The 17,110-nt window shown below is 42.5% G+C and overlaps 1 protein-coding gene across 1 annotated transcript in view; it reads right to left on the bottom strand.

Moving 5' to 3' along the window:
* The window catches only part of LOC311235315 (GDNF family receptor alpha-2-like), a 257,806-nt gene extending 240,696 nt beyond the window's left edge, over positions 1–17,110 (bottom strand). The window contains exons 1-2 of the mRNA XM_084322740.1: positions 16,537–17,110; positions 13,554–13,886 (exon numbers count right to left, since the gene is read on the bottom strand). Of these exons, the coding sequence (XP_084178866.1) occupies positions 13,554–13,886; positions 16,537–16,573 (370 nt within the window). The 5' untranslated portion in view covers positions 16,574–17,110. The remainder of the gene's footprint in view (positions 1–13,553; positions 13,887–16,536) is intronic.

Below are 17,110 nucleotides of genomic sequence, written 5' to 3' on the forward strand. Positions count from 1 at the left end.
TAAATAAAAAACACATACATTTCACATGATTCATTTTTTTTTAAATTTATTTAACAATCCGTTGTTGAAGGTTGTGCTAAAAAATTTGCAACCAACCAAACATTGTCCTTGTAGGTGGTTTATATCCGCACGAGATAGTTGGCTGCTGATGATAAACACTTATCAGGCAAGTGTATAAGCTTCAAGGACAGAAGCTCAACCACGCACCCACAGTCTATGTCCAGCTATACACGTCCATATGGTAATATGGACCAACACTAGAGTAGCTTGATATGGACATTAGAGAGCTCTTAGTGCCCCGGTGTGTCTTATCTCCAAATAACAAATTTAATTTCAAGTTGTCAGTCTTCCAACAGGGTACAATATACACTGTCACTGTAATAATGCAGGACATTGGAGAGCTATACGGTTTGCAATGGTACTGATTGAATGGAGTGAGTAGTTGAAATTTAGTCAAATTAGATTTTCTGGAGCATTCAGCCAAAAAGACAATACAACCTCAATTTAAACTCCAGCTTCTCTCGTGGCTCATTACTACCAGTTTAGGGTAGGCAAGCAACAACAATAAGATTTCCGGTCCGGAAGGACAGATTAGGACGTTTAGCCTTCAAAATAAATGTGTAAAAATGTATATATATATATAAAACAAAACAAAAAAAATACATACATTTCACATGATTCCGTTTTCTTTTTTTATACTTATTTAACAATCAGTTGTTGACAAAAGAGATCAACTAGTTAACTGCCAGAGTGTTATTTGATGTCATACAATGTTGGAAAATAAAACTTAGAAAGACCTAAGTGATATTATGTTTACTGTAGGTGAAAACAGAGAATGTAATGTATGTTGAGGGTCACGTTACAGCAACAGTCAGTTGTGTATTTTACTCCCCGACCAAGGTAAGAGAGAAAAAAAAAGTGAGAAAGCGACAAAATAACAGCTCTCTAGTGTTGTTCCTGCTAGGCTAACTGCATCAGCCATAGAGCTAACGCAGCTAGCCAGCATTGTTGGTTAGCCTGTCGGCTAAGTAGGCTACTGATGGTAAACAATTAGAAGGTTATATGCTTATTGTGAATGGCACAGAAGATAGGTTATAGAGTGTTCGTGTCTGCATTGAATGTCGTGTTTATGTAGCCTACTCACCCACCAGGACAAGTGGAAGATTAACAGCTTCTGAGTGTCATCGATAGTCCATACTAGATAGCTTGTCGGCTAGCCTGCTAATACAACCAGCTATGTGATCTTTTGGTTATCTAGGCACAGTCGCCGTTTTCAGATAGTTTTGGATGAAGTCGGCTGCCAAAGCTGGGTCTTCGAATCGGTGTGTTGAGTTGTCCGGTAGAGTTAGCCTCAGAACTGCAGGGTAAACAAGTCCATACTTCACTCCATGGCAGGTTCGCAGCAGGCGTTTCACCTCTCCAAAGCTAGCTCGCTTCTTAGCTACTGCCATTGTATAGTCCGCAAAGATAGAGATCCTTTTCCCATCGAGGAGCAGGGGAGACCTTTTCCCCGCTTGCTGCATCATATCGTTGCGTATGTGGAAGTAGTGTACCCTGATGATAAACGGTCGTGGGGGCTCTCCTTCTCGGGGGCGACTCCGTAGGGTGCGGTGAGCTCGGTCCAGTAGTGGCTTCTCCTCCAGGCCGAGTAGCTTCTGGAGCAGCCCGGCTATGTACTCAGTTGGTCGTGGACCTTCTGCTCCCTCTGGTACACCCAGCAGACGGATGTTGTTTCGCCGCATTCTGCTCTCCATATCCTCACATCTGTTGTCTAGGTATTCTACCCTGGTCACCAGGGAGCCGACGGTGGTTTCCAATTCGCTGATGCGGGTGCTGTTATCTGTGGCGCCGCGTTCCAACTCCACTATAACCTCTCCTTGCGTATCAAGTTTGTTTTGTACTTTCTCAATCGACTCTTTTAGCTCGTCTTTGAGTTTGAAAGGGAGTCGATCTTAGCAAAGATATCGGTCTTAAGAGAGCCCATCATGGCTTGTAGTAGTCCAGCAGTTAGGATCCCGGTTTCGTCGCCGGCCTCTGTGGTGTCTGCTGGCGGGCCTCCTTTTCGTGTATTCGGCATTATAAGTTATATTTCAGCACTGATATCAACAATAGTTCATCAAGTTAGGTTTAAATGGCTGTTCAGACACCTACTCAACATATGTGTTCAGTTTGATAAGAGTGTAGTATATAAGTTTAGTCACACACTCAGGAGCGGTGGGGAAGCGTGTCTTACATCCTCCGCCTCCGCCTTTTAAGTAGATTAAGCTGAATGTGGACATCAACAACAAGGTGTAACGTTTGGGGTTTTGCTATTCTGGGAGCAAAAGCCCTAGCGTTACCCGATGGTAATTACCTGTCTATCTGCCCTGATTGCACTAATTGGTACCTGGTGTGTATAGTTAAGTTGGCCTTATAATGTTCTTCCTGGTTACTATTCAGATTGTCAGTCGATCACTGAACCTTCCCGTGAGTACACTGTTGTGAGTAAAGCTTGTGCAATGCTTATGTAGCGCCGTCTACCCACGTGTTTCTTTTCGTTACCTGTTTTGGAGACATAGTTTTCTCCCCTTTGTTTTTCCCATTTACCGTGTATTTAAATTTGTAGTTGCTCCGACGTGTTTTTGGAGACAGTGTATCTCCCCTTTTGTTTATACGCCTGTCTGCGTGTTTCCTTTTGCAGAGTCTAAATAAAAGAGTATCCTTTTGTTTGAAAATCAACACCTGCCTCATCTTATCCGTTCTACACTGCACCTGGGTCCTACACACCTACCCAACTCATAACACAAGGCTGTATAAGGTAAGCAAGCGAAAAATATGCTTCAGTATGCTTTAACATTTGAGTTAAACAGAAGTCATCACTTGTTATCTTATAGATAGATGGCTAGCCGATGGTTAGGTAGCCAGCTAATCTTCTCTCCTCTCCAGACCTCCACGGCTCCACCACACAACAGTAGCGAGCTAACGCTAATGCTATATAATCAGGACAAAACATGGTATAACGTCGCCCAAAAGAGTTCCCTAAAACATTCCGATCAGTTCATGAGCTGAAGGAAAACTACATATAAGTTAGCTACTTAGTCAACACCCTTGGAAATTATGAATTTGGAAGTTGTCTGGTTGATTTGGCGGGATCATCCCTATGTTCCCCGGGTCCTATGTTCCCCGGGTCCTATGTTCCCGGCTTGATTGATTAATAGATTGAACATTTTATAAATCTTTATTATTTTATTAATTATTAATGTCCGCCTTGTTTCGAACTGGTTAAGCTTAGGCCCTCTTTCGAAGTTGGTTAAGGTTAGAGTTTGGAATCAGGGCTGGTGGTCTAAAATTTTCAATCAATCAATCAAGCGGGGAACATAGTAGGGGTGGGACGATACATCGATCCAGATCGATACATCGATGTAATTATCAACAATCGAATCGGATCGATGCGATGTAAAAAGATCAATTCATATTGATACTCTTATTTTGAAAATCCTGTGGCGAGTCTCATATCCGCCCAAGAACAACAGCAGTAGCTCCGTGTGTGTAGATGTTACAGCATAGCATTCTCCCTTTCTGTGTGTGTGTGTGCGCGCGTCTTTGGAAAGACCAGATGAGGTCAGAGGAGTTTGATGTTTAAATGTTATTTAAACATAAACAATATAATACATAATAAATGTAGGCCTATACATGATCATGCAACATCAACAAATTGTTGTAGGAACGGTTTGGGAGAGGGAGGTTGTGAGTTTTGAGTTCCAAAAAATTTAGCTTAAAGTTTAAAGCTCAATATATAAAAACGTGGCACTTTACAGTGAACAGGAGGTCTATTTGTATTAAAAACAATAGATTGATTTTCCTTTAAATGTCTGGAAGAGCTCAAAAATACAAATGTCAAATGATATTTTCATTACCTTTTTTTTGTTGATCTAAATGTTACTGATTGTGTTAAATGGGCATATGATATCATCTCATATCGATCGCAGGCACCTGAATCTAATCGTATCGTGAGAGACTTTGTGATATCGGCAAATATCGTATCGTTGTCCAAAGAATCTATATCGTATCGTATCATGATGAAACTGGTGATTCCCACCCCTAGAACATAGGACCCGGGGAACATAGGACCCGGGGAACATAGACATGCTCCCGATTTAGCAACTGAGCCAACGTTAGCTAACTGCTCCGTCCGAAATCCGAATTTCATGGATATAACTTTGGGTAAAATAGTTAGTTTATTAACGTTTATTCAACATAATAATAACAATACATTTGTAGTGCACTTTACATTTGGAACCAAATCTCAAAGTGTTAAGATTTGACATCAATGCAACGTCAAAACTGTCTGCTTGCTAATGCTAGCTAACCGGAACTGATTTGCAGACAGGAAAGCAACAATATTGTCTGTGCGGAACCCGTATCCCCAACACATAGTTCCGCCCCACCTAGAATAATCTTCACCAGCCGCCACTGCAGTAAAGTTCATGGACTCGTTCCCCCGGCCAGCGTTTAGCACTGTGACTCAACCATATGGTGCATAACTTTCAGATGAATCCTTCTGGGGAAAGAAGCCCTAATCTACACAGGGTAGGAACAGTGGTGGAAATACCCAGATAAATGAGTATTATTTAAAATTCTACTATTTGGAGAAGTATTTTCTATTGAATTTACTGTTCATTCAATAGCAGACCTCATCTGTAGACAGATCTTACTTTAGATACCCCTAAGTATCTAAAGTAAAAGTATTCTTTCTACATGATGTTTGTGTATTCCAGTGCTTGGGGGCATTCAAACCTTGATCCTCTAAAGGTCATGTTGAAGTGGTATGTGGTCCAGTTATGCTGCTGATTACGTCCTCTTGAAGTTGTCAGGCTTCAAATGTGAAAGTATATAATCTTCATAAATTTTCGCCATGTTTTCTATGCTAAATCTTTTTCTTCAAAGTAACTAGTAACTGATGGGTTCACATGAATGTAGTAGAGTAAAAAGTACAATATGTCCTTTGAAATGTAAAGTACACGTAGCTCGAAATACTTAAGTACAGTATTTGAGTAAAAATACTTTCCACTACTGGGTAGGAAGAATAGAAAAGGTTATAGGTTTCTTCGACTATGCTATCTGTTCTTGGTACGGAGGTCTGACCAAAGTTTTAAAAGATAAGTTACAGGTTTCCCAGAACAAACTCATCCGATTAACTCTAGGACTAGCCTCCAGAGCACATGTGGGCAAACAACACTTCCAGTTGCTGGGCTGGTTCCCTCTGGAAGCCAGGGTCCGTTCAACTTCAGCTCAACATAGTTCACAACATTTATAATAATAGGGCCCCCTCTTATCTTACAAATTATTTTCAGTGGAACAGGGACATGCATACCCATAACACCAGAGCCAGCATTGCTGACCTGCATATTCCAAGGTTCAAAACTAATATGGGCAAATGTTCTTTTAAATTTTGGGGAGCCACAAATTGGAATTTGCTACCTTCACAGCTAAAATGCACCAGTAGCCGGCACAATTTTAAGAAAAAAGTTAAATCATGGCTCCTCAACAATGTCAAAAACTAGATTTTAAAATGCATGAAAATGGTGTCTGATACATTGTTGCCTGTGGCTACGTTTGTACTGCATTTAAAATGTCTATGTAGTTTGTCAAATTGTTATTTATGGTCATGTTTTGTATTGCTTGTCTGTCTGAGACCAAGGACCACAATGGAAATAAGTCTTGACTTTTTTGTGTAGCATCCTTGACGTTTTTCTGGAATCTTGTATTTTTAAAAATGTCTAATAAAATCAAATCAATAGCAATATTTATTTCAATTATTCAAATGTTTCTAAAAGGATTGTTTGAAAGACTGCAAAATAAGGTTAGATGGATCAAAACCCCTAAATCTTCAGATTTAAAGGTGCTATTGGTGACTTCTTCAACCAATATCTGAAATGAAAAAATATATATATAAAAAATATAACCTTAACAAACCTTACCTGTGCACTTGTCCTAATATACTAACCTACACGGTAGCACTGTAACACACACACAGCACTGAACATTGTTACTCAGCTGATAGAGTTGTGCCCTTCCTGATAACTTGTCGTACAGAACGTGTAAGTCGCTTTGGATAAAAGCGTCAGCTAAATGACTAAATGTAAATGTAAATGTGTGTTTTGACTTGTTGCCATCAGGAAAGCACTTTAGAGAGCCTGCCTGTAAAACAAACAGAAGGAAGTTTGGTTTTGTTCCAGAGGCCATTCGACTGGTGAATGGCCACAGTACAAGGAATGGTCAGTTCACTAATATGCACCTTTTGACCCCTTGATTTAAATAACCTTGTGGCTTCCTAAGGATTGTGACACTCACTGGGCTTAAGAGATGAAATGATACATCATGTTTAAAGCCATATAATTTTAACTGTTTACTATTTAAAAAAAAAAAATTCCCCATGATTAACATTAATAGCCCAATCTCAAGATATCTGTAACAAATTACAAATATTTCCGAATTTTAACCACTTATATTTGTGTTCGTTTGATACCATGTCTGTTTTTATTGAAAAAATTCATATTCATATCCATATTCATCATATTTCTATAAATTTTAGACACCATATTACAGCGTGTGAAAAATGGACAAAATTCCTGTGAATAAGAATCTGCCATTATAAAAAAGAAAGGTTGACTATTTCGGTCAGAAATAGCCGGTAGTAAGCGTTAGTAAGCACCGGTTAGTACTAATCTATTACTAAAAGGTATGTATTGTATGTATTTTGAATGCCTGGTGTAATTATTCTGTTTATTTATCGATATATGATGTGAAAATTAGAGATTAGAGATAAAAATAAAAATAAATTAGACTTGCGGTTTTATGGCGGTTTTATAGCGGTTTTATTAACATGGAAGTGGATGGAGTAGAAAACATGACCAGGTCCCCCGTAGGTACTAAACACTATAACTATTTTTTTAGAGTGTTTCAAATGATAAGCTTTTGACACAATGAACATATATGTAAAATGAAGATATTTTCCCAATTTCATGAAATAATAATAAACACAGACACCGCTGTGCTCACACACACACAAAATATTTCAAAAAAGTAGTTTTCATGACCAGGGAGCCACAAGGGTTACATTTTTTTTTTATTATCTTTTTCCCCCTTCTTTTTCCGTTTTTCTCCCCTTCCAATGTTAGTCGTTATGCCAATTCCCAATCCCCTTCCTGGTCGTTGCGCACTTTACCCCCTACCGTTGTTCCGGAAGGCCGGAGACTATCACATGCTTCCTCCAACACATGTGTACCCAGCCCACCGCTTCTTTTCACCTGGCAGCGCGGACTCTCACTGGGAGAGTGTAACGTGTGGAAGGTCACTGTGAGGTTTTGTCCGTTGCTCACCTACTCGCTCTGTTCCTTTAAGCCTACTCGCTCTGTTCCTTTAGTTTTCTGTTAATCAATTGCATTCTCCTATTCACACGCTTCTTCCCGTAGACGCCGTTTGATTGGTGCTTCCCCAACCACACGCTTGTCAATCTCATCCCGCAGCTGTCACAGCTTGTCATTAAGCATTCCTCTGATTATATATTCCCCATCAAGTGTTGTTGGATCGTTTTGATATATCATCAGCATTCGCCGTTCCTTCCTTGCCTGCTGTTTTCCCCTGTGCTTTGCCTCCCAGGATATTCAAGAAGTATTCCGCTTGGACAACCCGTTCCCCGTGGCGACGCGCTCGCCCTGTTTGATCCTGCTCTCTTTACGCACAGCGCCTGGGTGAGTTTTGCTAGACTGTCTTTGACCCTATTCGTTTTTCGTGTGTGTTAAACACTGAAGAGATCCTGCTTTTTGTCAGACTGTCACTCACCCTGTGCCTGCTTTTTGGATTGTTCATTTGGGATAATATTTGCTTGAACATCGCTCACTGTGTGTATTCACACCGAAGATATTATCACTTGGATTATTATTGGGACTTCGCTCACTGTGTGTATTCACACCGAAGATATTATCACTTGGATTATTATTGGGACTTCGCTCACAGTGTGTATTAGCACCGAAGATTCTATCACGTGGATTTGTTGTTGGGACATTACTCACAGTGTGTATTTACACCGAAGATTCAGTCACTTGGATTACTCTGTTTTGGGACAAGTCACTTCTCCTGTCACCTGCTCTGTTCCCTACTGTACTCTGAGCTAACCCGCTCCCTCTCTCCCTCTCGGTCCCGTTACCACCTCGGGAGAGCTGCCGAGAGGATTCTGCAGAGCGGCTCTGACGTCACCGTCTGATTCCTCAGACGAACCATCCCGGGAGAAGCTGCAGAGCAGCAACATTCTTCTATGCTTGTATCCCAGTCTTTGTTTGTTCTCAACCAAGTTTATGCTGCTATTTAGTGAAATAAAACAAGCCCTTGTTTTTGGCAACTCTGAAACAACTCTCTTTGTGTCGTAGCGTTTGGGGTCGGTGTCAAACCATAACAGTCACACTACCTTTCCCAGATCCTTCCCTTGCTGTGCAGGCGCCCCGACCGAACTGTAGGAGTCGCTGTTTACAACGACCAGGACCCACCCTTGCCGGGTTTCCCACCCGCTAACACTGCCAATTGTGTTAGTATGGACGGTCGGCCAACCCGGAAGCACCACAGCTGGATTCGATCCCACTGTCTCTGTGGTGACGCTTAGTCCGCTGCGCTACCCGGCCGCCTGATTTTAAATGTTTTGACGAAAGTGCACTTCTTTTGTTCTGACAGAATTTATTTATTAGACTTGACAGATCAACAATAATTATAAGGATCCTGTTGTAACAGTGTCATGTCTCTTGTGCTTTAATAGTGTAATGTATGTCTCTTGTCCCCTGTTCTGTCTTGGATGTGTATAAGTGCAGCTGTTTGCCGTATTCATGCCTTAAATTGCCCCCTGCGGGACTAATAACGTTTTTTGAATTGAATTTAATTGAAATCAGCATTAATTGTATGTGATAGACAGCTAATGTTAGAAGAATAGAATAGATAGATAGAAATACTTTTATTATCCCGAGGGAAATTTGACACTGCAAATCGCTCAACATTAAACATTTAGACAGAACAGGTCACAAATAAGAATAACAAAACAAATCAAATTGCCTAAGATAAGAGTAGAATAAAATAGAATAAAATGGAATAAAATATACAGTAAATAAGTACAGTAAAAATATACTGAGGTCTACAGTAGGTGTAGTATTGCACAGTGCTGTTTCAAAAGTAAGAGTCCAGGAAGATGGTAACTGTCACTCTGTGCTCAGTGAGGCACAGTGATGCATTGTATAGTCTGATGGCTGTTGGAATGAAGGACTTCCTGTGCCGTTCAGTGGTGCATTTAGGTAGTGTGAGCCTAGCACTGAACATGCTCCTCCTGTCAGCCAAGTCTGTGTATAGTGGGTTTGAGGGATTTTCCCTGATGGCCTGGAGCTTAGCAAGGCTCCTCCTCTCCGCCACCCTCGCTAGGGAGTCCAGCTCCACCCCAACCACGCTACTGGCCTTCCTGACCAGCTTATCCAGCCTGTTTGTGTCCCCTGCTCTCAGTCCGCTGCCTCAGCAGGTCACAGCGTACAAGAAGGCGCCCGCCACCACCGACTCATAGAACATCCTCAACATCCTTGTACAGACATTGAAGGATCTCAGCCTTCTGAGGAAGTAGAGTCGGCTCTGGCCCTTCTTGTACAGTGCCTCTGCGTGTTCAGTCACTCAGTGGCGTTTTAATAAATCCTAACATGATGTGCAGATTTCGGGTTTGAGAAATCGTTAAAAAAGACTTCCAGTCAGACATACAGAGGTAAAGACAACATTTGTTATGACAGTTGTTGTTTGTTTTGAAATGATTAATTCACAATCATTTTTTGGGGGGGGGGGGGTCTATAATTTTATTCCACACCCTTCTAAAATCTCTGGATGTTTTTTCTTTATTTTTATATCCGTCTACATAAACATATTACCAACATAACCTTTTAACAAGCCCACAGGGCGTTTCAGGAAACTTAAATTGTGTTTTAAATCACATTACTGTGTCAGCTTTGGGGGGGGGGGTCTGTGGGTTTAATATTCAGTCAACACCAGTTCTCAAGATTTGGTGCACTTGCTCTACTATTCTTGGCTTCACAATCATCACAAACATTGCACATTTGAAACAACTTCATTCTAACTGAGAAGCCATACTGTTGTTACATGTTTAAGCAATGGGACACATTCACTGGTTGTAATGTTCAGGCTCGTTTGAGACTCTTTCTGTGGACTATCTGCACTGACCTGAGGTGTCCACCACCACAGTAGATCAGTGTGTACTCAAGCCAGCCACCAGGCACCGGGCCTCATGCAGAGCTTATCAATATAAAACATATATAGCACACCATCCCGTCTTTGTCTGTCTGTCTTCCTTGTCCTTTTCACCCTTTCTCGCTCCAACCTTCTCTCTCTCTCTCTCTCTCTCTCTCTCTCTCTCTCGCTCCAACCCTCTCTCTCTCTCTCTCTCTCTCTCTGAGTCTGTCTTTACACAAGGATAAAGTAAAAATCAAACTTTCAAAGCGCCTGTACAGTAACTGCTCTCTCTCTCTCTCTCTCTCTCTCTCTCTCCTGCCGACCAGAGGGCTATGTCGAAACGTTCCTGTTTTGTCCACAACCGATTTTTAAAGTGTCTTTAGCAGCATTTTCTCTGGGCGGGGCCTGTGGGGAATCAACCTTTGGTGTTTTGTTTCCAGAGACTAGGATGTTATACACTGCTTATTTCCAGTTAACAAAAGCCTGGTCGACTGCACAATGGATCAGTGATTAGATTAAAGCCGCACTGTAAGAGCTTTCTCGTCTGCATTAAAGCCTCTTCTCTCGGGACGGCAGGGGCCAAAACGGGACACCGCCAGTGTGAGAGGCGTGTTCTCCCATCGGCCCGCGGCGAAAGCAAGGCGAGTGCCAACCGTGAAGGACATGGACACGGCGTGCCGGAGTGGCGCACTACATCTCACCAGACCGCCAAGGACGGCATACGGCATGCAGAAGAGGTGCACTACATCTCCTCCCCAGACCGAGACAGCTTGTTCAGTGCATTCACAACACAGAACGAGACGACCATGATGCATCCATTCAGAATGATGGACATAGAGAGAGAGAGAGAGAGATGGAGGAAAGTAGAGAAATAGCGACAGAAGGCCAGGATAAACATCCGTATCATTACATTTCACTTGAACTGGTGTCAGGGACCGTCCGCTGCCATCAGCTTGATGGAGTGTAGCTGGTTGCTATGAGCAGTCGGCATGGCCAATGGCTTCACGGATCATATCACAGTTAAAAAGAAATAATAAAACACACCAGAATGTGCATAGGCCAGAGGACTTAGCCACGCTCAGCCAGCGCTCCTTGCGTGATGGAAGCAGCTGACTTACAGCACGCCCTCCGTCTTTACAGGACTTGACGCGGAGACGTCGTCAGGAGACGCTCGTAAATAGACCGTGTCCGTAAAGCATGTCCATCCCCCTGGAATGACATCATTCAGTCCCGCCGCTCTCCGACGCACACCATGTGCAACACGTGCCCCCGATGTTTCTGGTTCAGTCGGCTGAAGTGTTCTGACTGAGCAGTCTGTGTGTGTGTGTGTGTGTGCGTGTGTGTGTGCGTGCAATGTGCTGTGGGACTGAGCAGTAGGACCGTATCAAGCCGGGGCGCATTGTCACTCTTTTCCTATATGTTAATAGAACTGTGAAAACCAGAATATTTCCGCAAGATTTTCCACAAGAGTGCTACGTGGATCTTGTGTCCTGTGTGTAAGTGGACACATAAGGGCCATCGAGGAGTGGGGTTGTAACCTAATAATATGGTAATATAGAACACTTTAGGTGAAAACCAATAGGCCTGCCATAACAGGTCCTCTTAACGTAATCCTATTACTGCTCCATTACCTTGGAGAGCAGGAGGAAAAGCTGGAAAATCATAAATGTTTCATCGGAGGGGTTCTGGGTAACACTTTATGGGGGCTTGGGGGAACGGGGCAACATTAGGGGGTGCTGTAGTGAATATCTTCACTAAGTAGGTACTTTTCTTTTTCATGTGTGTGGTGTACAGCTGGTGCTTTGTCTGGATTATTGCTTTTGGAGAATTCGTATGGAAAACAAACTGGACATGCATACCAAAAAAACACACAAACAAATAAACAAACAAACAAACACGATAAGGAAAATTTGGGATTCATACAAATTAATGTGTTGTACATATATTTCATTTGCACATGCCATTTATCATGGCATTCTGCAACTTACTGCATAAATTGCACAATCAATCTACCTGTACCTAATAAATCTCCTAAGGGAATGAGACAGAAGACCATGGGGACTCTCCTTTAGTCAGACCCGTGTGGTAGCGTGCAATAAATGGAATACAATTACTGCACAAGGAGCGAGCTAAAGTCACGCCCACAGCGGGGGCAAGCAAGCGTGCTCCGAGCCAAGGCCTTCCCGGCTACTGTTCACTGGCTGTGTCGACACTCTGACCTTCGTCAGTGTGACAATGCATCTGAAGAATGTGCGACACGCAGTGATGACAGGTTTTCAACCTCCACAAGGACAGACGGATCCACCAGTTGCTACGGACCATAGACCACATATATACGTGGGAGCAGGGTGGAAAGGAATCCCATCCTGAGCACGACGTGAGAGTGAGACGGCCGCCGTGTGAATATGGTCCATTTATTTTTTTGATCAACTTTTTTCTCCCATTTTCTATTTTTCTCCCATCCCAATTTCGTATCGTCCAATTCTACCCTCTCCTGTCTCGAACGCTGTTAGGCCATGCCTCCCACAAGCCGGCTGCAATGTGGACGAAGTCTTACATCACGTGTCCCCTCCGGTACTCGAGGAGGCAGCCGTCGCATCTTTTCACCTGCACAGCGCGATCTCTCAGCGGCGAGGGTCTGCGTTTGGAGGGCACGCCGCCCCCGTCGCTTCCTGATTCTGCTGCGCAGGCGCACCAACCGACCTGTAGGAGTCGCTGTCCACAATGTCCGATCCCCACCCATCAGCTTTCCCACCCTCTAACACTGCCAATTGTGTTAGTATGAACGACCAGCCAAGCTGATAGCAATGCGGAGAGCTGGGCTCGAACCCAGCGTCTCTTGCATTGGTGGCAAGCGCCTTGCCCACTACACCACCTAGCCGGCCGAATATGGTCCATTTAAAAGTAAACGGTAGATGTTGCATTCATATCGCTTTTATCCCAAGCACTTTACAACTTATGCCTCACATTCACCCATTCACTCACACACATTCACACACCGACGGCGGAGACAACCGTGCGAGGTGCCAACCTGCTCATCGGGAGCAGTTAGGGGGTTAAGCCCCTCACTCAAGGACACTTTGACGCAGTGCTGGAATCGAACCGGGAACCTTCTGATTACCAGACGACGACAGCTTTACCTCCTGTCGCCACTGTCGCCGGATACTAGTTTTGCCCAGGAAAGACCACACAGCGTCCCACAACCACCCGACGCTTACCTCGGTGGGCCATTATGAATTTTTTTGCAAAACCAACATGTTAGAGCGTGAGAAGGCAGTGAGTCTACACGCAGCATGGAGGCCGCTTACCTTCAGTGAGTCCCATGTGTATGCTCCAGTAGCTCTGGAGGCACTGCAGCTCCTTCTTCATGCCTCTCCTGCAGCGGCAGCAGTACATGGGGCTGCGCAGGAGGAACTCCAGGGCGGCCTGGCACTCCCTGTTGGTGTCCAGCATGGAGTCCTTCTCCCTGCCCACCAGACACTGGCGCATCACCCGGTACCGCGAGCTGCACTGGGCGTCCTGGTTGCACATGTCGCCGGCCTGAACGCAGTCCAACGACTCTGGGTGGGCAGCGGTTCCACAGGGGCCGTCTCCAGACAGGGCCAGGGCAGACGAGCCCCCCCAGGAGCATGCAGCCTGATCTGGGGGAGGAGAGAGAGAGGGAGGGGGGTGACGGGACAGACAAGGAGCTTGTGAGCTTGTGAAGACAGAGCAGTGCGGGTAAAATATGAAGAGTAGAGGGCCTTTGGGGGCCTATGTCGGGCCTGTGTGTGTGTTACATGCACGTTTGTGTCTGCGTGTGTATGGTAGTGTGTACATTGTGCAAATTGTTCTTCTTGTTTGATAATTGATCTATCTCAAACCCCGCCATCTTGTCTTGATCCTCCGGGTCTTGACTTGAAGTGACAGTTGTGATTGGAGGATCAAGAAAAGAGGGTGGTGTTTGAGATAGGTCCATTGTCTAAAATGTGTCAGGGACCGCGGGCAGGGTGGGCCTGGTCGTTACCTATATGAGAAACTTGCCAGTTTGATAACACCATCACAGCCCAGTGGCCATCCTAGCAGAACAGGGGGGAAACACTCTGCAATACTGTATAGCATCACAATCATATCATATCAATATGTTGACGGTCGGCACAGTATTTTTCACAAAACTGTTTCAAGGCTCCTGATCAAAGACATTAATGTTCAACTTGGAAATGGAAGAAAACTGTCAAATGGAAATTAAACAAATGCTTGAAAATCAAAAAAGAAAAAAAGAAAATCCTCGACCTTCATGTAATGATCGACCCAAGGCTTTTTACTCATTAGTAATAATATTAATTCAGACATTTTATGTCAATAAGAAATATGATTCTAGCATTGAATGAAATGAATGAAATTAAACCGTGTGATATATTGCTGTATCAAATCGCGCAACACATAAGATATCACAGAACATTGAGAAAAGCAATATCATGGTACCATATGCCCAGGTATGTCATACTATCATATCAGGAGCTCTCTATGGTGTCTCCCACCTTCGTTAAAGAAGTGTAATTTACCTATCTCAAACCCGCCCTCTTTTCTTGATCCTCCAATCAACAGTTGTGATCGGAGGATTGAGGGGTAGGGGCGGGGCTTAAGGTAGGTCAATTGACCGACTAACTCCAATGCCACTTCATAGGACTGCGCCTGCACTGTGACCTGTCTGGTGACACATGTACATAGTAGGACTGTGTCCTCGAAGAAATACAGTATTGTAGTCAACTACAGTAATAGTCAAAGGACATTGGTTTAATCAACAAATCTGTAAAATTGCGTTTCCCATATATGCAGTCATGCAGAGGGACCTCTTTGAACTAAGTGCCACACCAGAGAACCTTTTCGAATGACATTAACCTTTTCGATAATAATCGAATAACAACTAAGACTAAATTGACCAATTAATTGATGAATCAAGTAGGAGGGGGCAGCCCTATAGGAGCCTACATGTATCAGTGTCTCAAGGGGATATGGAAGGAAACTTTCTTTATTACACTATTTACCATAATCATTAGGTGGTGAAGACCTCCTAAAAGATGGCCGTCAGCCTCATGGTCGTTGTGTATAGGTTGCTTAAATGGTAGGTCTATTTCGGTCATATTAATACATTTTAATACAAATCCTTAATTAGGAATTATACTGTTTAAAAAAATCTAAAGTTGAGTCAAGCCAATTCAAAATGGAAATATAAGTTGAGACAAAAATGTAATTTTAAAGTGTTGCCAAAACAAACAAAGCAAACAAAACAAAATGGAAGGCTGGTGATGTGCTTCAATTGATATCCATTGAAAAAGACATATTGAAATAAATAAATGCACACATAAATAAATAAAATAAAGGAAATGCCCACATTTATTCGCTGTCTAGTTAGCCAATTAATTAGCCTTTGTCTTGAATTAAGTTATCAGGGCAAGATCCAGATGGCAGAGACTGAAGCAATCTTGCCCTGAATGAAGGCAAGATTCAAACACAGCCAGGTACCATCTGAGAACAGACACCTATTGGTAAAGTGACAAGAGAGACACCTTGTGGACGTTTTATTATATACCTTATTACCGTCTGACTGATGAGGAAGGACCTTGTATCAGTATAGAAATAATCATAAATAGGAAATAGATTTTTTTAAATAAAAAAGTTAATCTATAAGTATATTGATGATCAATTGAGAGACGAGCCTAAAGCCATTTAACTTTAAAGTATACAATAGAGGCCAACCACGATGGGCAGAATAGGATAATGAAAGTGATAATTGTGGTGGTGATAATAATAATAATATTAATAATAATAATAATAATAATAATAATAATAATAATAATAATAATAATTATTATTATTATTATTATTATTATTATTATTATTATTATTATTATTATTATTATTATTATTATATAAGACCATGCAGATCACTCTTTACTCATATAAAGTAGAAGTAGAACCCTATACACATTATATCAAATAATTACTCCATAGCGACTGGAAGCTGTGGGTTTATCGTCTTCCTCCATACAACTGGACTGCACAGTTCAAGTTTCATTACAAGATGCCGATCAAATACCGCGTTCAAATTAAAAATACTAATAGCAATTACTCGCGCACGGTTATTAGGAATAGCTTCGTGCCGCTTGTAAATAGACGAATCCCCACATCAGAAAAGTGGACAGATAAGCAAAACATGCATGCCCCCGTTTTGTGGGAATTCCATAACTTCTATATAGCTGTTTTAATTATGATGACGGCGCATTTCATTTTCACACGTCCTCTTCTCACCTAGTAGATAAAGAAAGGTGTACAGATAAATCCACATAGTGATGGGCTTGAATGTAGATTCAGCAGCAAGCGGAAGATGAGTTGGAATCCAATTAGGCTATTATTTCCCCTCCTGCAAATGGGCTGTAAATCCGCCTCTTCGGATCGTTGACCCCCGGCGTAACTATTATTGGAATGTATCCTCATTCAACTCCAATAATTAGGTATCGGACGGACCTTCGAAAACCCCCTCTTTTCAATAAATCCACAAATTTAAATGATGCGGACTAATGAAGAAACACAAAATCCTCTGTGTGAAAATAACTAAAACAATTTGAGATAATCAATCCATGAAAGCAGTTATTTCAGGGTCCGTTGAGCTGTGTTCATATCGACGAACTACTGTGACCTGATCTCTCCGCATCATCTGTGTTCAGAGTAGACTGTTCGCTCCAATTCCCCTTGACTTAAGACAAAATGATGCTCAAGGCATTCCTTTATATTGAAAACTGATGAGAACGCCTGGTCGGGTTATATATTTATCTTTACGGAGTTAAAAGGAACTCGTCTGAAAGTACTGGAGTGCAGCAGAAAA

This window comes from Notolepis coatsorum (assembly GCF_963971535.1).
Source record: "Notolepis coatsorum genome assembly, chromosome: 10".
Classification (NCBI taxonomy): Eukaryota; Metazoa; Chordata; class Actinopteri; order Aulopiformes; family Paralepididae; genus Notolepis; species Notolepis coatsorum.